The 20,421-nt window shown below is 40.9% G+C and overlaps 3 protein-coding genes across 11 annotated transcripts in view; 1 reads left to right on the forward strand and 2 right to left on the reverse strand.

Annotated features, from left to right (window-relative positions):
* Positions 1-179: 179 nt before the first annotated feature.
* Positions 180-6,952, reverse strand: LOC100699987 (UPF0061 protein PFLU_0444). 4 transcript variants are annotated; one of them, XM_013276910.2, is made up of 19 exons: positions 6,834-6,952; positions 5,587-5,705; positions 5,380-5,508; positions 5,216-5,280; positions 5,068-5,124; positions 4,638-4,736; positions 3,975-4,042; positions 3,740-3,827; positions 3,560-3,629; positions 3,412-3,484; positions 3,256-3,360; positions 2,988-3,117; positions 1,391-1,435; positions 1,226-1,307; positions 1,037-1,129; positions 789-865; positions 640-683; positions 433-512; positions 180-332 (listed from the first exon to the last, which is right to left on the reverse strand). In XM_013276910.2, exons 1-19 carry the CDS (start codon positions 6,847-6,849, stop codon positions 210-212), a joined length of 1,563 nt encoding a protein of 520 aa, XP_013132364.1. In that variant the 5' UTR covers positions 6,850-6,952; the 3' UTR covers positions 180-209. The 4 variants fall into 4 exon arrangements, with proteins under 4 accessions (XP_013132364.1, XP_005449096.1, XP_019218566.1 ...); XM_005449039.4 differs by lacking the exon at positions 6,834-6,952 and adding an exon at positions 5,790-6,053 and having other exon boundaries at positions 3,256-3,339; XM_019363021.2 differs by lacking the exon at positions 6,834-6,952 and adding an exon at positions 5,790-6,053.
* On the forward strand, positions 6,944-12,820 carry pdss1 (prenyl (decaprenyl) diphosphate synthase, subunit 1). Its single transcript, XM_005449040.3, has 11 exons — positions 6,944-7,140; positions 7,748-7,797; positions 7,927-8,059; positions 8,772-8,902; positions 9,043-9,184; positions 9,265-9,376; positions 9,462-9,571; positions 9,678-9,758; positions 9,866-9,979; positions 10,097-10,177; positions 11,742-12,820. The coding sequence occupies exons 1-11, from the start codon at positions 6,979-6,981 to the stop codon at positions 11,880-11,882; spliced, it is 1,257 nt and encodes a 418-aa protein (XP_005449097.1). The 5' UTR covers positions 6,944-6,978; the 3' UTR covers positions 11,883-12,820.
* A 59-nt stretch (positions 12,821-12,879) lies between these two features.
* abi1a (abl-interactor 1a) overlaps positions 12,880-20,421 on the reverse strand; it is a 52,792-nt gene continuing 45,250 nt past the window's right edge. For 2 of the 6 annotated variants that reach the window (XM_003439280.5, XM_003439279.5), the window contains 4 exons: positions 18,261-18,512; positions 16,785-16,871; positions 14,953-15,138; positions 12,880-14,863 (listed from right to left, as the gene is read on the reverse strand). In XM_003439280.5, the coding sequence (XP_003439328.1) occupies positions 14,688-14,863; positions 14,953-15,138; positions 16,785-16,871; positions 18,261-18,512 (701 nt within the window). In that variant the 3' untranslated portion in view covers positions 12,880-14,687. The remainder of the gene's footprint in view (positions 14,864-14,952; positions 15,139-16,784; positions 16,872-18,260; positions 18,513-20,421) is intronic. The other 4 variants (XM_005449051.4, XM_005449052.4, XM_005449047.4 and 1 more) reach the window with 2 other exon arrangements.

Genomic DNA, 20,421 nt, shown 5'->3' on the forward strand with positions numbered 1-20,421 from the left:
ATGTTGTTACTTTGCTGGACAAGACATCAGTCTGCCGCAGGGCCTGCACAGTCTACATGGCTAAATGCTGTGTTTCCTCCCCTCAGACAGGCTAACCACCTGCAGTTGGTGCTTGTTTGTGGATCTCTTTGCCTTTTGGAGCAAATATATTGCACAACAAATGACACATCACACCAAAATATGCTACAAGTTTTTTATTAGGAGGTCACTCATGACGAACAGCTGACCTTTAACCTCCTAGCCCACTGTGGAGGTCTTGCTGCATAGCCCGCCTCCTCTGCAGTCTCTTGTGTAACAAAGGGTGAGGACAGGATGTGGTGCAGCAGCTCCACCTAGTGGTTAAAAAGTAAACTGTAGTAGAAACAAATCATAAACAACTTCGGGTGTCGTTTTATTTGTTTTGTGTGACAGGTCCTTTTATCAGACACATACCTCGGAAAAGTCATTCCTCTCAGCTTTCCTTATGGCAGACTCCGCCATCCAGTTCCTCAGCACATATCTCGGATTTACATCTGTAAAACATTTAATCCAATCAGATGTTTCTGTCACCACTGCATAACAAACATCTAAGAATATAAATATTTATATCCCTCATCGTTTAATCAACATGAAGATTTAGTTAGACTGAGTTTGATTTACTTTTCATCCTGTGTTGACGATCCAAATGGCTATCATCCTGCTGTCTGAACAGAAACAGAGGAAAGAGATTAATTCACAGCAACAAACATCCTGATGTCACACAAATGTAAATAAGTAAATTCAAAATGACCTCTCGTGACCTTCCTTACCTACTGAGCCGGAACAGGTACTTGTTAAGCCAATCAGAAAAGTGCTTGTGGTGCGATAGGTCATCAAGAGCCCACATCTGATTTAGAAATAATACAATCCTTTACATTTCCTGCATGCCTAATTAAAAGAAATGCATGCTGTGCAAGGAAAGCTCGGTATTGGTACTGATTCAACAGATTGGCCAGCTTCACAACAAAATCTAGAGATTGAAATAGCAACAGCAACATTTTGTCACTTTTAGCTCCACCTGCGTGAAGTTCCTGTTAAGAAGCTGGTTGGCTGAAACTTCGCTGAGCTCCCTGAAGGTCATGGTGAAGTCAGACTCTGTGTCCTCCATCATCTGTAAAGGGAAAGTGAAATTACAGTGCAGCGAGTGAGACTAAACTGATTTAGAAGACTGAAACGAACTGTATAATAACAACTGCAATTGGCTCACCTTAAGCAGGAAAGCAATGAGGTCATTATCGTCCTCATCTTCACCAAGAAGTCCCAGTTTTGCCTTAAATATTTGGTGAACCCTGAAGTGGAGACATGAATAAATCCAGTCTTGGCTTGGCTGCAGCATGAACACAAGTTAGATAACATTTCACATGAAGCTCACCTCATTTGGTAAATGTTAGCATATCCTTTCAGAATAATTTTCGCCCTGCAAAAGGTTAAGATGACAAGTTTACAATTTGACTTGATGAATTTCTTCAAATTAGAAAAGAAGAAGTCACATTAATAAACTTAAAGGTGTAATAAGCAGCTACGTATATCCCACTGAACTTTTACCTGTTTGCTTTTTCAATAGATTACAAAGTAAGTACAGCATTAGCATAAGAATTTTAGCATTTTTAGTTGCATCATTGAATAGCTTCACTCAGGCTCTATTCTTGACCACTCCTTAAAAATCTCTTGACTGTCTCTACTGCTCTAGTTTGAATTCACCTGCAATATTTTATAGGATTTAAATCCAGTTCATTATTTATACTTTTTGAACCATATTTTTGTTAGTTTTTTAGGGTCATTATAATGGTTTTCATGATCCACTGCAGCTTAAACTTTCAGATCACTTTGTCTTCCTCCACTCTTTGGAACATTTCCAGTCAACACTTCAAAGTTAAGTTATACTCCTCAACAGCTCCTAAAAACTTTTGAATTGTCCGTCCAGAGAACATCATTCCAAATGTTCTTGTATGTAGTTCTGCATTTGATACATCTCATTACTTATTATCCATGGAATCTGTGCAATCTCTTCATGACTGTTACAGCCCTAGCAGGCCTAGTGTGTGTGTGTGTGTGTGTGTGTGTTGGTGGATGTGTCCTGTTTCCAGCTGCAGTATAAAAGCTTGAGAGAAGCCCCTGAGCCTCAGAGTGTGGGTCAGCTCCAGTAGTTTTGTGATGTGTGTTTCTGCACTAGCAGTAAGTAGTTGTGTTCTCCATCCTGCAGAGGATTGTTCTGTGGTGTGTTTTCTTTTAGGGGCTACGAATGCATAGTTGTTGCTTTCTTTGAGCAGAATTGTTTTTCTTTGGTCTGTTAAATTTCCTTTTTTTTTTGTTGCAGCACCTGTTTTGCTGACACCTTCATTTCTGTTGTTTGATTGAACTGTCTCTGTAAGTTGAACCTTTTAATAAAGTTTCTTTTAAAAACTGCATGGTTTGCTTTTTCACACCCTTTCAGCCCCAGTCCATTTTTGAGGGATATAAAAACAACTATAGATGATTCGTCTCACAGTGGAAGAATACATTTACAAGAATCATCCAGAACATTTTTTGACACCTTAAAAAGATTTGTAGATATTTGTATGATGACAACAAACACTAAATGGTTGTTTGCTTTGCTGGGGTCAGTTTTAAATAAGAGGGATAGATTTAAAGTGAGGGGTGTACTTACTTTTTCCATGTGGCTGCTTTCATTTTGTTGCATTGTGTAACTACTTTATTTCTACACTTTCTCAAAGAAAATCTTTAAACATATATTTGAATTAAAATATGCTGAAAATAAATGTGGGATGTATTATTCTTTTCACATTATGTGTGACTCTGAAGTTATTTTGCTCGTGTTTCTGTGCTTTTGTTTTTCAAACAAACAAACGGGCTTCTGTAAGAACGAGCTAATAGCAAAGCTGTTCCAGTTTGTCAAAATGACAAAAAGAATTCAAGTCCTATATTTAGTAAATCCCCCTTGAGACAAACTGATGTTGTGGTATTCTTACTGTTTCTGTTGTGTCTGTGTAAGCACAGGAATCAGAGCCACCAAGAGTTTCTCTAGATTGAAGAGGCCAATATTTGCCTGAGCTCCAATGCTGTACCTGCCTTCATCATCAGATGTGTTGGGGATAAAATCTGCAACAAAAAGAAATATGTATATATATATATATATATATATATATACATATATATATATATTTGTATGTTTGAGAACTGACAGCAAGAGGATTTCAGTTATTTTGGAGTAAAAGAGACATGAAACAGTCTACACACTGGGGTTGTATGACTCCATAAAGCCAAAGGGTCCGTAGTCGATGGTGATAGAAAGAATACTGAAGTTGTCTGTGTTGCACACGCCTGTGGTGAAAACAGCGACAGCTATCAGTGGTGTTGGTTTAAACTGTGTGATAAAAATGTTCAGTTTCTCACCATGTGCAAAACCAACTGACATCCACTGGGCAATGAGATCTGCCGTTTCATTTACAACTGTGGAAAAAAACACCTGCAAAGAAAACCTCAATAGGTTATTCACTTAAAACAAAAGCGGTACATTCAGGTGCGCTTTTTTATTACTCACCAAATATTTTTCTGGGTTGTCTGGATTTATAAAAGGAAAATGTTCGTCTATCACAAAGTTCAACAGCTTTCTAAAGCGAAAATAACAATAAAATAACATTACAAACACAACAGGACACAGAACAAAGCCAGATGTAAACAACTATGAAGTAAACTTTGTCATGTGACCAGGCAGTCTCACCTCAGAAGATCTATTTCTCCACTTTGAGACAAAATTTCTAAGGATCCAATCCGAAACCATGACTTGGCCAATCGCAGAACAACAGCTCCTGTGGGGAAAAGAGAAAAGCTGAACCAGAACAAAGATTAAGGCAGCAGACAAAACATCTGCATAACAGTAATAAAAATTATGCTGGATTGTTAAAAAGTAATGCAGTTTGAAATAAAAGGCTCCAGTCATGGGTAATTCCCTGTACCTCTCTCTGCTTTCACATTTCCATTGTAGAACTGATCCCTCAACACTGGCTCCTCACTGACAATCAGACTAAAAACAAAGCAAAGAATTAGCAGACAAAAATCACACGATTCACACAAATTCTGGGTTATAATTTCTTTAAAAACGCCTCTCTTTTTGCAAATGCCAAAAAAAAGTTCAAGTCATATGAGTCAAGCTCGTATGACTTGAACTAATTTTATGTGAATGAATGAAATGTAAATTGATAACATTTCTGCACATCAAAAGTTCTGATTGACAGTAAGGAGGGTAAAATTTGTAGTAGGTAAAACTGATCATTGCCTTGTGTGGATAAAAACACCCAAAATCCAGTGCCAGAAAAATTACTGCAAAAGCTACAGGTTTTATGGTTTCGGCTAAACAGGGATGTCAATGATAATACAGTGCCAAATCAGGTAAAGAAGCACTTGGAAACCAAACATCCCTCTTTGCTACTGAATCTGAATCAGAGGTACCAAGAATGTTTAATTGCTTGTAAATGTCTGATTAAGCAAAATATTATTACTACATAGAATCATGGTGAAAACAAAGAATTATCATCAACCAATCACAAATTTCTTTACTTTCTGTGCTAAGTTTGTAATCTTAAACCAAACTTAAAGCTCTCAAAATCATTTATTCTCACCTGGCAGCCCTGCTGGTGGGAACACCCAGGAAATGCATCGCTTCACTGCACAGGAACTCCCTGACAGAAGACCGGATTACAGCACGACCATCTCCTGACCTGCAGCCAGATGTGAAGTCATACTTTTTTGGTTGCAATGCATGACTGCACAATTTTACAGCCATGCATACTATTATTAATAACCATGTGTACTACTTATTCATCTTTAGGGGTCATTACAGCAGATCATCTGCCTCCATGTCACCCTCTGCCTAGCATCCTCCTCTGCCGTCCTTCAAAACATCATAGACCCTACAATTAAAGCCCCTACTCTCACCTCCACGCTCCTGCCTTTTCCTTCTCTTTAGCTATCTCCTAACACACCTATATATTACTACAAATAATAAATGTAATAGCTATTGCACAAATATATGTACAAATAAATACAAACCTTGAATATGGTGTTTTTCCAGATCCTTTAAGCTGGAGTTCCCATACCTCCCCCTTTCTATGAAAATTGAGAAGGAAAATATGTAAAGGCTTTAAGTGGCAGAAAATTACTTAAAACATAAAAACATAATTTTAAAAAAATAACTTACTTGTTTGAATACTGACCAAGGAAATGAGCTCGACCATCACCCAGCTGGCCTGCCCAGTAGCCAAACTATCGAGGAAAGTAAAGTGTGTCAAAAAGATCAACTCAGCAAATAAGCAAAAGCTTTATAGCTTTTAAAAAGTTATCAGGGATAAAAATCATTTATACCTGATGACCTCCATATCTGTGAGCAAGTGGCACAGACCCCGGTAGTAGTCTGCCACCACTCGCATAATGCAGAAAATCACCTGACCGAGTCACTGACGCATCTAAATCTAAGATCCCCTCGATGACATCCTGTTAAGACAATTTTAGATATAAATGAATTCACTATATTGTGAAATTACAGTGCTGATAGTGATATGGCATCCTCACCTTACACGCTGCTGCCAACCTTAATGGACCTTTCAGTGGGGTTGGAATGGACTTGGAAAATATGCAGTTCTTCACAGTGCGAACAAAGTTGCCATCAACTTTGTCGATTGGGAGTGCCTCTGCAGAGAGGACAGAGGGGATTGTATGATAACATTAGTGCCTTCCTCTATATTTTGACCTGTAAGGACAAGAATCTGTTTTACCCAATAGCTTCTTGCAGGAGACTCTGAACTGGTTGAGGTCGTGCATGAGGCTTGAAGCATTCAAGGTCCACTTGGACTTCACAGTGTGCAATGACGATTGGCTGTTTGATGCGGTGTTGTCATCACTGTGACACTCAGGACTTATATTTTGGCAGAACTCCAGGACATACACAGATGTGAAGCTCGATGCTGCCACCAGAGCAAAGACTAGTGCTGTACAGGTGCTCCACATTTTCACAGATGGAGCAGCTGACTTACAGAACCAGGTTTCAACTTTTCTCTGGCATGCCCCACTTTAAGAAGCTGAAAGGTTCATACCAAACGCCCCATAGTTTTATCAATCATTAACTTTAAAAAAATCATATTATATTCTAGTTCACCTTAATTTTGTTTTATATTTTTCACCTGGTTAGCCACATCCACAGCCCAGGGTTTGAGAAGCACTGCATTAAAGATAGCAGATCTGAGGGAAGCAATAAAAAAGGGTAAACCACACTTCCCCTTAGTGCTTATTCTAAGCCAAACAGCTGATCTTTTACTTACGATAGTAAAAAAAAAAAAGACTTAGTCACCATTAATAGGCTACTAAAGTGTTAAGTAAAATATAATTTTTGTTTGGCATTAAATGGAAATACTGGAGTGATGTAAAAGGATCTTAAAATTGTATTTCAGGACTTTTAAACCTTAATCAGAGTAAATAAATTATCAGTTGCACGTTACGTTTCATACACAATTCCTCCAATCAACTTTCAAGTTTTTTTTAACTATTAACTTAAATAAATAATGAGTTAAACATGAACTAAACAACCATAACTTTGTCTGTCAGCTCTACCGTATACCTGTAAATAACGATAGGGTAATTTTAGTTTTTACGTTAGTTTATTATTACATATTACACCCCAAATAATAATAAAGTGTCATGAAAAGGCGAGAGCTAGCTTAGCTGTTAGCAACCCAGCAACTAGCCTCATCCCAGACACCTGTATATTATCTGAAGGCGAGCTTGAAAACATATTTTCCAGCACTAGCTTGAGGTATGTATACCTAAATTATTGCGCATTTACTCTCTCCATCATTTCCTGCCTTCTGCTGCTCCTCGTTATGAGACGTCACCGGATATTCCTTTACTCTTTTTCCGGTTCACGTTGCGATATGTAACTTCCGATGCATGCTGTAAACCTAAGGTAACATGGCGGGGCCGTGGTGGAGGCAATGCCCGAGGTTGACTACGGGCTGCACGGCCACGAATATATTAGAAAATTTGTGGCACTTGAAGGGCAGGCCTGTGTCTTCCTCCGCCTCTGCATCCTTGTTGAGCCGGGCTTCCTGCATCTCCAGGCCGGAAACCAGGGTGAGTTTGCGGTTAATAAAAAGCTGGAACCGGCATGGAGGACTTTTCAAAACCAGGAAGGTCATACACTGCAGAGTGGTGGTTTAGAGGCAATGCCCACTTCTGCTTTATTCCACTATCTGTCATATCCCATGCCAGTCAAACTTTATTTCCATTCGTCAGTAAAGAGAATTTTACATCTGTGTGTTTAAATGAAATGATTGGTGACTTGTTGAGCTCATAAAGGTTGAGACTTCCTGCTTGCACGTAAGCTGTCTTTGACTTGGCCAGCTGCCTGCCTCAGTTGCACTTCATTCATTCATTTATTCATTTATTCGACCCACATGTGCAAGACTTCAGTTATATGAAATGTAACACCTGCATTTTAAACAGAAAATAATGTTTCTATCTAGTATCAATCCCAGTTACTGTGAGCATTCTTGATTTTATTGTTCCTATGTTAAGTTAATGCACCCAGGGCTTAAAATCTGGGTCCATAAATAACTGATCCCGTGTAGGTTTAAAATTGTTTAATAACAACTAACTCCAGGGTGCTGGAGCCTCTGCAAACCTGATGAGCTGCACATGCCTGAGCTCATCTTTGTTATGATCTCATTTTCAATTTCAGCCGCCAACAGGTGCACAGATAAACATGAAAGCAGGAAACTTTCTAATCAGGTGAGTTGTTAGGTAGTCCAGCTAAGTAGTGATTTTTAGATTTTTATTTATTAATATATTTGAGGAGATTGCGCATTTCAAATCACACCTTCAGTTTCAGCATAAATATTTGCATATCTTTCTTTCCAGACACCAGTCACGGTTGCTGCTTCCAACACTACAGTCTTGCTGTTGCAGGGCGACACACAGTGACACAAAGCCCAAGGACCCCTTCACGTTAGCCCAGAAAGACTTGACGAGTTTATATGACGACATCAAAAAAGTAAGTCTTCAAAGAGATCGATCCAGTTTAGCTTTCAAATAGAATAGTTGTGCTGAAGCGATTGTTGTGCTGTATTCTGTTTCGTGTTGCATCCATTTCTCTGGTCACTTCTCGAAAAGTAACAGCTTTACTTCAGCTCACATTTATTAGTTTTTCAACCCAATTTTAAGGTTGAACAAATCAGTAGTTAAATCCAGATGTTTGCAAAGCACACACTTTATCTTTAATGCAGTTAGGATTTATTCACTAATACTGGCAGGTTTTTAACTTTAAAAATAAAACTCCTTGAGATCACAGTTGTGAACTTGCACTATTCTGAATACATTGAAATTGATTTGTATAACATCAGTTGTATAGGACTTTTCTATATTGGGCTCCACATACTACTTATTAACCAACAAGCCTGTTAGCTTTCCCATTCAACTGTGAATTTCTCCTTGAACCAGTCTGCCTCACCTCTCACCCGCCAACAGAGCAAAGCCACACCCTTCTTTCACAATAGGGGTTTTAAGCTGCTAAAGAACGAAGAGAAATACTAAAAGGAAGTCTGTCTGAGACATTTTTGCAATGGCTGTGACAAATTAATAAAGGCTGTTGGGTCGGTTTCCTGCCCTGGGTCGGTTTCCTGCGCTGTGGTGATTGGCAGATTTCTTTCTGCACAGCAGTTGATTATGGCGGAAATAAAACGCTTGCTTTTTACTGTCCTTTACAGGAGCTGTTTGTGTCCAAAGTAGAGCTGAAATCTCTCTGTGAATACTATTTCGATGGCAAGGGGAAGGCCATCCGACCAATGATAGTGGTCCTGATGGCTCGCGCCCTTAACATCCACAGCAACAGAGCCGGGTAAACGACCCTAAACTCAGTTGTATTTTACTCTGCGACACACTGAGTCCTGATTGCACCGTGCCTCTTGACAAACTCTTATGTTTCAGATAATTACATCTGACTTCCTCCTGTTTGCTGTCTGTGTTTGTCCGCTGTAGAGATTTGCTCCCAGGGCAGAGGGCCATCGCTATGATCTCTGAAATGATTCACACTGCCAGCCTGGTGCATGATGATGTCATAGATGGATCGGATAAGCGAAGAGGGAAGAGAACAATTAATGAAGTGTGGGGTGAAAAAAAGGTAAGGGAGATAAAATCGTTTGGTCTGATATGTTTTTCCGAACCATCCGTTCGTTTATCATTCGGCCTCCTCTCTTCCAGGCTATCTTAGCTGGAGATTTCATCCTCTCGGCTGCCTCAATGGCCTTGGCTCGTATCGGTAACATCACAGTGGTAAAAGTTTTATCTCAGGTCATAGAGGACCTGGTGCGAGGTAAGTCGTGACACGATGAGCCGAGAACCAGCATGCAGAAGAACTGGCTGGAAGAATGCATTTACATATAGCCTTGCGATTGCAGGTGAATTCATGCAGTTGGGTTCCAAGGAGAACGAGAACGAGCGATTCAAACACTACCTCGAGAAGACCTTCAAGAAGACAGCGAGTCTTATTGCAAACAGTTGTAAAGCAGTATGTACGTTCTGTCTTCACATAAATAGCAGAGAGATGGAGAAAAGCCTCGTTTACTGCACTTTTAATGTTTTTTTCATTGACTGTCTGCTCTTTTTCATTTAAGGTTTCCATTCTGGTAAACTCTGATCCTGAAGTGCATGAAATAGCGTACCAGTATGGGAAGAATGTTGGCATTGCATTTCAGGTACCGGCTGTTAAGCAAAGCGTCGCCCTCAGTGATGAGCAAATATCAGTAATGATTTAATTTGCACAGTAGTTATATGTAATAAGGCGGTTTGTTTTGTCCTGTAGTTGGTGGATGATGTTTTGGACTTCACATCTGGAGCCAGTCAGCTGGGGAAGCCCGCAGCGGCCGATTTGAAATTGGGTTTGGCTACTGGTCCGGTCCTGTTTGCTTGTCAGCAGGTGAGACATCGCCACGATCGCTATTAGTCAGGACATGCAGACAAACTGTGCACCACTAGCTAAACGAGATGGACTGCAAACTGTCTATAGTCAGTTTTTATCCGTTTGTCATTTCAGTTTCCTGAGCTTCATGCAATGATCATGAGACGTTTTGCCTCCAAAGGAGACGTAGATCGAGCCTGGCAGTACGTCCTTCAGGTATGACCCGTAATGCACCATAAGTAAAAGCCTTAAAGGTCCAACCAAAAGAAGTGCTCTCTTAATAAAATTGATATTAAAAAACATAAATGAAATCATGAGAAATGAGCTTCTTAAAAGTCATGACACATGCATGTTGACATAGATTTTTTTTATAATAAAACACTGTACATACATTTCTCAAGAAGTGTTTTATTGTGTACAAATAAAGAGCAGAGAGAGATCTAAAAGCAATGCTAAGAACTTTACCTAGTCTGAAGTGTTGCTCGGACTGTAGGTCAAGGTCTAACAATCTGCACTCTGAAACTAACGTTGTCAGGATGGTTTTATAGAGTTTTCGAAATGCATTTAAAAATCCAAAGGAGAAGTCTCATTTACAGAAGTAGTCAAACTCACTCGGTACTTTTAGCGGTACTCTCACTCTGGCGTAAACTGTGTGAGCACAGATCACACCTGGATTTGTGCAGATCCTCCGAGGCTTGGTCAGATTAGATGGGAAAGTGCTTAAACTGTCATCTTCAGGGTCTCTTGTCAGATGTTCTTTGGGCTTTAGATCTGGGATTTGGACGGATCACTCAAAGACAGAGACTTGTCCCAGTGCGTCCCTTAGAGAGGGATCAGTCCTGATTATTAAAAACGGTATGGAGTGCCTTGGTCAAGGACATTTTCTGAAGAAATAATTTAATCCGGTCTTACTTGTGCTTTAAGGTGAACTCGCTTCCTTTATTCTTTTATGAATTTCTCCTTCCTCCATTATTGCATGATGCTGCCACATCGTATTTTACCATAGGGTTGGTATAACCAGGTTATGAGCAGTGCCTGCTGTAATATTTAATCATTCACAAAAGGCTGCAAAACTGTAACCAGAAGTAGGTGTTTAGTAAACGAAGCTGAGCTCTGCGTGACAAAAAGGCAGTTGTCAGTGATTGTAGTGTTTTATTGTTGATAGCAGAGCCAGAGCCGACTTATCAGCAAGCTGATATTATCATCCAGTATTAGCTATTTGCTGACAGTATCAGCATTTATAGCTGTTGATAAATTACTTCTTTTTTTTTAAAGGATAGAAGAACTGTCCTTCGACCATGTTATGAGTGGCAGATGCCAGTTGCCACTGAGCAGGTGCCCATATGCCCCATGGCTGAAATGCAGCGGCCCGGGTTCACATCCAACCTGCAGCCTTTTGCTGCGTGACTTCTTCTTCATCTCTTCTCTTCACCGCTAACCGATCACTAAAGAAAAAAGGCCCGCCTAAAAAGCAAAAAAAACATAAAAATAAAAAAATCTGTGCATTAAAGTTATGTAGTTTCTCCACCAGAGGGAGCTCTGCAGCTTCTCTGTTGACAACACGTTTAGAATCCACAAACTCACAACGAGCTGATCCAAGCAGACTCATTTAGATAAATAAATTATAAATGTTAGGGAAACTGTTCAAAATATTTAGAAAAAAAAGTATCGGTATTTTTTTTTTGTAAATTACCACATATCTGTATTGGTCAGTCTTAAAAATCCGATATAGGTTAAAAGATTAAAAACTTTAATAATGTGAGTGCTCCTTCTGTTTTAGAGCAATGGTGTGCAGCAGACCAACTACCTGGCCCAGCACTACTGCAAAGAAGCCATCAGGCAGATCAGCAGGCTCAGGCCATCCCCAGAGAGAGACGCCCTCATCAGGCTCACAGAGATGGTGCTAACCAGAGACAAATGATCCTCCTCTGCTGGGCTTCTCTTCAGGCAGCTACTCCAGGGGAGAAAAGCAATTTACCTGCCACCTTTAAGTCCTTAGACCAGCAGGGTTGGACAAAAATAGCGAGGGAGGCAACAGGAGTTTGGTTTGGATGGACCTCTGGTGCTGATTTGAGTGCCAACTCTGGCTTAACGTGGCAGCCGGCTGGTTTAACAGAACAAAACGGCAAGCAGGGGTCTCTGAACTGAATCGTGGCGCTTTCCTCTTGACTTGAGGTTTGGTATTAAGGATGCACTGATTTATTTTTTTTATTTTTTGGGCCCATTCTGATGTTTAAAATTTTAGCTTGACTGATGCCTGATGCCAATGCCAATATTTATTTTGTTGTTGATAACAAGAATCATCATAAAAAGAAGAATTTTAAAATTTTTCAGCTCCTCCTCAAACGGTCTTTGAACATTTCACAGGCCAAAGTTGGTGCGACACAACAAATGTAACCAGATTTGTTGAAAGCCCCAAACCAGGCCGTTAAATCCGTGCATCCTTACGAAGCGCAAGTAAACTTGATATTTAGGCAAATTGTGATGTTCGAGTTCCGTACAGGAAACATATGATATGTAAATGAATAATTACAACTGAAAACTGCAGCTGAACCCTTCACTGCTTACAGTACTGTAACTGCAAAAGCCTCCCGTGGCTCAGACTAGCCGACTGTGAGCAAACAGTTTGTTACACGCTGGTCCTGAGCTGCGACGGAGGCGTTGCAACATCTGTGTAATTCCAAATGAGAAGGAAGTGCATCGTTGTGTACTCGCTTGGATCCGTCCTCACCTCAAAGGCCAATCAGTCACGTGTCTTTCTTTATATGGTTACTTCTGTGATGCAAAGTGTCCTGTAACGACCACGGCCTTAACATCTGCAGTGACTGTGCACTCAATAAACCAACTGCTTTATTTTTATTTTTACATTTCATTCAAGCCGAAGCTTTGGTTCCTTGTCAAAAGTCATGACACGTGCATGTTGTACATAGATTTGTTTATTATAAAACACTGTACATAAATTTCTCAATCAACATTTTATTATGTACAAATGAAGGGCAGCGAGAGATCTATGATGAAACTGAGCTGGAAATAAAAGAAACTGGGTGAAAGGTGACCACAGCAGGTAGCGGTTTAACACTGCATTTGGAGGTCATGTTAGATGACAGAACCAGCATGAAAAAGTACAAGATGATGATTCTTATACCTGAGAGACACCTACGTATGGACTGGCTGATTTATACTGGAGTTATCATATTATGTACACCCGTGCAGCCCAGAGGATTACACGTTCCTAGCATTCAGCGCGGTCTTTGAACCCAGACAGGGCCAGTGGTGCTTTGAGAAGACCGAGGAGGTACTAGTTGCTTAAATGGTCTACGTTATCACATGTGAATTGTCACGTGGCAGTTTTGGGGCAGGACGATTCCAGTCTCAGGTGACAAATTGCAGGAAGTGTTTGCCAGGCCAACAGAGGGGTTAAAACAATTTTCAGGTTTCATGATGGTGATGAGATCTGGTGACTCCAAAGGGCATAATCACAGTTTTCATACACAAATGATCCAGTGACCCCTCTGTGCCCCAGGATGGAGTATTAGCAACCTAGAAAGGGTTAGAAATGTTTCAACACTTAGTAAGAAATAAACCCTGTGCTGTTGTGGTAGTCCTCATCTTTACTTTGCTAAAATTGTAGTACAGAGGTTCAGAAGCAGGGCACACAAGACAAGGTTTGAGAACCTAAATAGTCCCTTCACGTTAAGGCTGGGGGGGGTCACGGGTTCAAGGTTTTCCTTTAATTTGTCACCCATTTGCACAGGAATGCTATTCCTGCCAGTCACTGAAAGATCTTCCACATTTTCTGCATATAAAATTAACAGTGAATCCTAAAATGCTCCATAATAAGCCAAAAATGGATGGAATGTCTTCTCTTGCTTTAGATGAACCCAAATTCATGAGAAAGCTTCAACTTCAATTTTTTAAAAAAGGAGATAAAAGGGACGAGCCTGTCATTTACTTTAGAGTTAAAAAAAAAAAAAGAAAGTGATTTCAACAGTGTAATAAAAAAGCAAAGGTGTATACATTTACAACATAATGGAAGCATAATGGCAATAAACTTAAAATTACATTAGATCTCAAAAAATTTTGCATGCTTTGCTTCGACGCTGAGACTGATTTTCCCGCAGTAAATTTTCTTTTTCCTTTGAAATACGATTTACAGTATTTATTTGCGAATCACCAACCGTCCATCTGTCATTTACAGAGTTGAGGAGGAGGAGGGCGGCATCACTAATGAAAAGCATCATATGATCGACATTCACTGAATTTACATTACAGAACCCCCCCCTTCCCTCCCGGAGTGGCTGCAGCTCGGATTATGTACAACCAACAGTACAAACACTTCCACTGAAGGTGCTTACGTTACATTTTTATTTGTTCCATCAAAACCTAAAAACTCTTGTTCACAAAGTTTTTTGTTCAGGCAAGATCTCACCGTACATCCTTCAACTGTGTGAGCGTGTGCAGTCCAATTCATTAAAAAAAAAGTTTATTTTACATATTCCTTAAATGTTCCCCACCTGTCCATAACACCAAAATTAACTAAACAGATATACCTTTGTCATTTTATTTGCAATCAGTAAGGGAAAAAACATTCCGTCATATCAAAAGAAAAAGGGCGGCGGGGGGATCACATGGTTATGCATCTCGGGAGTCAGATTTCTGCCGTCAGTCTCTCAGTGGATCGTGATATGACTGAATAAATATGCTGTACTTTAACTGAAAGGTCCCTTCAGTCGGCGTAGTGCATGATGGACTCCACGTAGTTGCCGGGGAAGAGGCCGGTGGTGCCGTTGCACACGCCTTCGAACCAGCCGTCGTCGTTCTTTTTGATGACGTAAATGATGGCGCCTTCCATGAAACTCAGCTCGTCGTCCTTGTCCTTGGCGTAGTCGTAGATTGCCACCACTGCGAACAGGAAGGGAAAAGGTTTGCTCTTGGACTCGGTACCCAACGGGAGGACTTCGCCTGCAAATAATTAGAAACGTTAAGCAAACCTTTCTCGATGTAGCTCTTGGGAGCCCACTGGGGGTCTCCGTCGGCGTAGGGGTCGTTGTAGTGCACGACTGCGGCGTCTTCCTCCTCGTAATCCACCGGAGGAGGCGGCGGAGGCGGTGGCGAGTCGTCAAACATGGGCATGTCATCCGGAGGAGGAGGGGGAGGAGGAGTAGGAGTATCTGCAACTATTGAACGGACATCAAAAGTGAGACTATCATTTTGGTTGGAGTCACAAGATGGCGTTGGTGATAGAGGTGGCGGCGGTGGGAGAATCATGCATAATAAATAAATCAAGGCATGCAAAGTTTGTCTGACAATCAAGCAGGCTGCAAGGCTTCTCACAAATGACATGCCGTGTGTGTGTGTGTGTGTGTGTGTGTGTGTGTGTGTGTGTGTGTGTGTGTGTGTGTGTGTGAACCTCTCAAGTGGCTCATGTAGTTTGTGCTCTTGTTGAAGCTTTGAACGTTGCTTCACATGCATATGCAGAAAAAAGGACACCTATATATCATTTATGAGCACTTAGATAATGAAAAATACACTCCAAGTCATGCCATTTAGTAGGTTAGAGCTGAGGGCATCCACTCCGGGACAAGAAAAGGTATGAAAACGTATACAGACTGCATCTGACACTATAACAAACTGAAAATATGACGCCGTACTGTCTAGAATATACAGTTAAAGTGTTGGATGCTGACATTAAACACGGTCAACAGGGTCACTATTTGCTAAATTCTCTGCTTGGTGTCAAAAAGATGGAATTTCCTTACATGGGTATATCAGGCACACCTCATCCATCTGACTCTGAGGTTTACAGTAGATACAATTTCATTTTTGAGACCAACAGCACCCAAAAGCCAAGGCAGGGGTGTGTGTGTGTGTGTGTGTGTGTGTGTGTGTGTGTGTGTGTGTGTGTGTGTGTGTGTGTGTGTGTGTGTGTGTTACTTCAAATTGAGCTCACTGGCACGTCTGTCTAATATTGGTGAGACCAAATCAGACCAGACGGTTACTACAGTTTCTGTGCAGAAGTTTTGCAAATACAACATAGATACCAGGGTTTGTTTAAGAATCATGTTAACACTTACAAAATGTTCTTATGTGTGTAAAAGCAGTCGAGAGTAACAGCAGCTTATTAAATTGTGTTTAGTGTGTACATTAATGTCTGAATTTTGCCTTGACAACAAGAAATTATGCAGAAGGTCGTTTTCTGGTCCCTGGAGGGACCCACAAGTGCCAGGTTCTGTTTAAGGAAGCCAGGCGAGGGGCATCCAATCAAAGAAATGGCTTTTGAGTTAATTGTCAGCTAAAATGCTTTGCTTATAACAAAGTGTGAATTAAGGAGTTTCAATACAGGCCACTATAAAATAAATAATTTGTTGTATCAGCAAATTATCCAGAGCTATTCTAGTGAAGTTTACCATTAATATATTAGTTCCCTTTTAATAAATGAGCATATGGCAGATTTTGGACCAGAGGGGACAGCAGAGAATCCCATCTTATGTGCTCATGCTCTGTGGTGACCTTTGGCACGTTTTACCCTAAACATTACCAATGACTTTAGCGTAACTCTATAGTGCTACAAGTACTGTGTATTATACCTCTATAGTAGTGTAGATTTGTAGCTGCAGAAATAAACTAAATTATAAGTTGCCTAATAGATGCTTAAATAATGAGTGGAATCTAGTAAGACTCAGTTCAGTTTTGGAAGAGGACGGTATTAATGGCTCTGAACAGACAGGATGAACACACAGTGCATGCTCAGTGTTTTGAGAGTTGGAACAGTTGGCACAGATAACGAGGAAAGTGCTGTGTGTGTCTTAGCCTCTTCACTTACTGCTCTCCTGCATCCTGGCCACAAAGCCAGTCAGAGGTATCTGTGGAGTCAGCTGGGGCATGGGGGGAGGAGGAGGAGCGACAGACACTGAAAGCCAGCGTAGAAAAAGGCAGGAAGGCCGACAGAGTGAGCATCAGAGAAGGAGAAAAAGACAAAGCCCATCAGTCACCAAGAAAGACAGTTCAGGGTCCAACCCAACCCCCAAGCAAACAACAGTCAACACAGACACACTGCAAGAACTGGGAGCATGAAAACATCTAACAAAAGCACAGTTAAGCACTATACTGGAAGACTGATTGTTTAAATAAATGATCAACATATTTTTTTTTTTTCTTCTATTTGATAGAGATCATAGATCAGATGCAAACACGAGCTGAAAAGTTCAGTGACATCTGCAACTGTGATGAGATTCACATATCAGGGGATCATTAGAGCAAGAGGATAAAAAGCAGATTATGTTTGATTTCTGTCGATCAGACCGTTTCCACTAAATCGAAAAAAGGGGGACTTCTAATAGCCACAAGGGGGCAGTATTTGCTTTAGATGTCTCATCCTGAATTCATGGGAAGCAACTCCCTTCAGACCTGTTGTAATAATGTTAAGACTACTTTAGATTCTCATGTTAGAGTTTTCCTCAGATCACATGATCAATTTTAGGTTAAATGCTGTGAATGAGTAGTAGTCAGAGACCAGTGTTTCAGAAAATGCCACTGTTAGGCTTCAGGCAATGACAAAGCTACAAGGAATCTGCAGATGTGCAAGAAAGACCACATGCGAGGTGTAAATTCTCTCTGAATGAAGTGTTTGGAACGGAACGGGCACATGTGCACATCTGGAGGTCATCTGGCTTGCACTGTGATCTGTATAAATGGGATCCATACAGCGTGAAAAGGCCACCTAACTGTTCCTGCTATCTCAAGCTGCAAGTCTACCCTTTAAAAAGAGATTTAAAAATCAATGATGCCTGTGCTTTGCCTTTATTTTCTTGACCCCACCTAATAAATCTGTGCAAAGAGATCCCTTAACAATATAGGCGTAATTGAAGTGAGGTTAACAGCTGACCTAACTAAACTGCAGTACAATACACAGCCAGTAAACTTTGCCTAAGTTTTTACAAGATGCCAAAGACTGTGACTCTGCACTGCTAGCCAACATTGATTGCCTGCACTGCATCTGTGTACGAATCCAAGGATGAGGCATTCTGCATCAATACTAAAGACGTCCCACAGTTGGATAAAAAGCCTTAACCTGCACTTTCAGATTAAAAAGAAACGTCAATAGTTCTGTGAAAAACTCGGCCTGACCTTCAGAAAGCACTGATTTACTTGCAAATATAAAATATAAAGTTTTGGTGTGTGGCTACAAAGGTTAGCTCGCTTTGGGTGCATGATTTGGGAAGAATGTGAGGTTGTGTGTCCTTCGGTGACAGCTCTGGATCTAGAAAGCAGTTGGGAGCTGGAGACAAGAGGGCCTTACTTGAGTTCTGACCATAGCCAGGAGTGCCTCCATTAATATGAGGCTGCTGTTGCTGCTGCTGCTGCTGTTGCTGCTGCTGCTGCTGCTGCTGCAAGGAGAACTGCGAAGTGACCGACGGCGCCCGCCGGTAGGTGCCCGTGGCCGAAACCATAGAGACAGAGGAGTTGGAAGAGTTGTGCCGCGAAATCTGCCGCGAGATGGTTCCAAACTGGGACATTGGAGCGGGTCCCAGACCAGGTCCAGGGGCCACAGCTAGAAACACCCAAAGACGGGGAGGAAAGAAAGGAAAGCCAAGCAGGGTAGCAAAGGAGGGAAGGAGGTTGGAAATGAGAGGGAATGGGGAAACCAACCAAAACATGAATCATCAACACCGTGTGAGATAACATGAGCTTTTAAATTCTGATCAGAGCCCCCTGCCTATTAAAAAAATGTTAAAGTTAGTCAACACAAGTCAGAGGAAGCAGGTTATCTTGGGGAAGCAACAGAGATTGTAATTTGATTATAAAAGTAACAGACACTTCATGAAGAGTTTCATCAACAAGTTATCTTAAATGTAGCTTTCTTAGACAAGAAGGAAAGGAAGGATCGACTGAGGAATAAGAGCGCAGCAACAGAACAGATGGATCCTGCAGGTTTGTGCTGAAGCAACAATTTAAAACAGGGATTTCAAACTCATTTTATATGGCACGCTTTGATGTGAAGTGAGCTGGACCAGCGAAACTGCATGATAAATGTATGAAGTAAACAAAAGGTTCCCATAGTTCATTGGTCAGGGTGTCCTGTAAGTATAGATTTAGAATATGAAGCTTTCATATTCTGCCATTCTATACTACACTTTGGTGTAGCATAGATGGCAGTGGGTGGGTGTGTGGGGGATCTTTATCAACAGGAACAACTGTAAAACTTAAGAAAAAACAGTTCAATATCTTTGCCCTTCCTTCACATTTTCTTAAGTTGTCAACGATGCAGAATGGAGTCTTTACAAGGCCGATTCAGGCCCGCGGGCCGTATGTTTGACACGGTTTAAAAGATTGCAGGTAGCATTTAGGATTACGTGCATCACTACACCGCCCATCAAAGAATAACTGAAGCATCTCTATGAACAACAGCTTTAAAAAAAAAACAACAAAGATCTATTTGAAGATTGAAGCAATGTCTGCGGCTGTGGGCGACAAAAATAGAGAGGGCGAGGAGGGGTTTAAGTTTTTTTCTGCCTTTCTTTCTTCTGCTCGAGCATTTCCTGTTCACATTTCTAGATAATATACATCCTCTCAGGAGAGATAGGAATGGGTGGGACCAGAGGAAGTAAAGATTCAGAGGAAAATAACCACAAATAAACTTCGCTATAGTGTCACCAGCAGAATGATTATAGGTGGAAAATAAAGAGACTTCTGATGTTCAGAGGATAAAATGTGCACATTTCTCGGTCACAAAGATTACCGGAGTCGATGAGCGAAGAGCAGCTGCTGCACAGGCTTAGACACTTACCGGTGGACACCGATGAAACAGCTGGATGCTTTTCAGCTTTACAGAGCTCGGACTCTAAATCAATCCCAGCATCAGGAATCTGTGATTCAGAGGCCGTGTAAATTAAAGCTACATCAGGCACTGCTGAGTATCTGAAGCACCCAAATGGCTGGCTGAATGGTTTGGGGAGTCCATTACCCTGAAATCATTATGTGGCATTTGCTGTGGCTCAAACAGTCTCCATACTGAGTCACTGCTTTACTTTCTACCAGTGAAAATCATTAGCATCTCTGAATTCAGCTCACCCACTCTCTAAGCCTGTTGCAAAGACGCATTGAGCACAGTGTTCAATAAAAGGCAACTAATTACATAAAAACATAACAGGGTTTCCAATAAATCAGGTTTAGAGGGACAACTTAGCTTTAAATGTACTACATGTGACATGTTGTTACCAACATGTCTACCAATGCTGGTGCAGCAATTGTAATTTTAAAAGTCAGGCCCAATAGGAACGTTTTACTTTTTATACTACATCTGTCTAAACAGACCGCACCCTGCATCAGCAAGTTATCTTTAGCTTTGCCCGCTGATGGGTGAACATTTACAGTAACGACCAATCTTTTTTTGCAACTTTGCAAAAATTGTTTCATCACAGACTATGATCACAGCTAATGCACACGCAAATAGAAAGTAG

This window comes from Oreochromis niloticus, linkage group LG9, assembly GCF_001858045.2.
Source record: "Oreochromis niloticus isolate F11D_XX linkage group LG9, O_niloticus_UMD_NMBU, whole genome shotgun sequence".
Lineage (NCBI taxonomy): Eukaryota > Metazoa > Chordata > Actinopteri > Cichliformes > Cichlidae > Oreochromis > Oreochromis niloticus.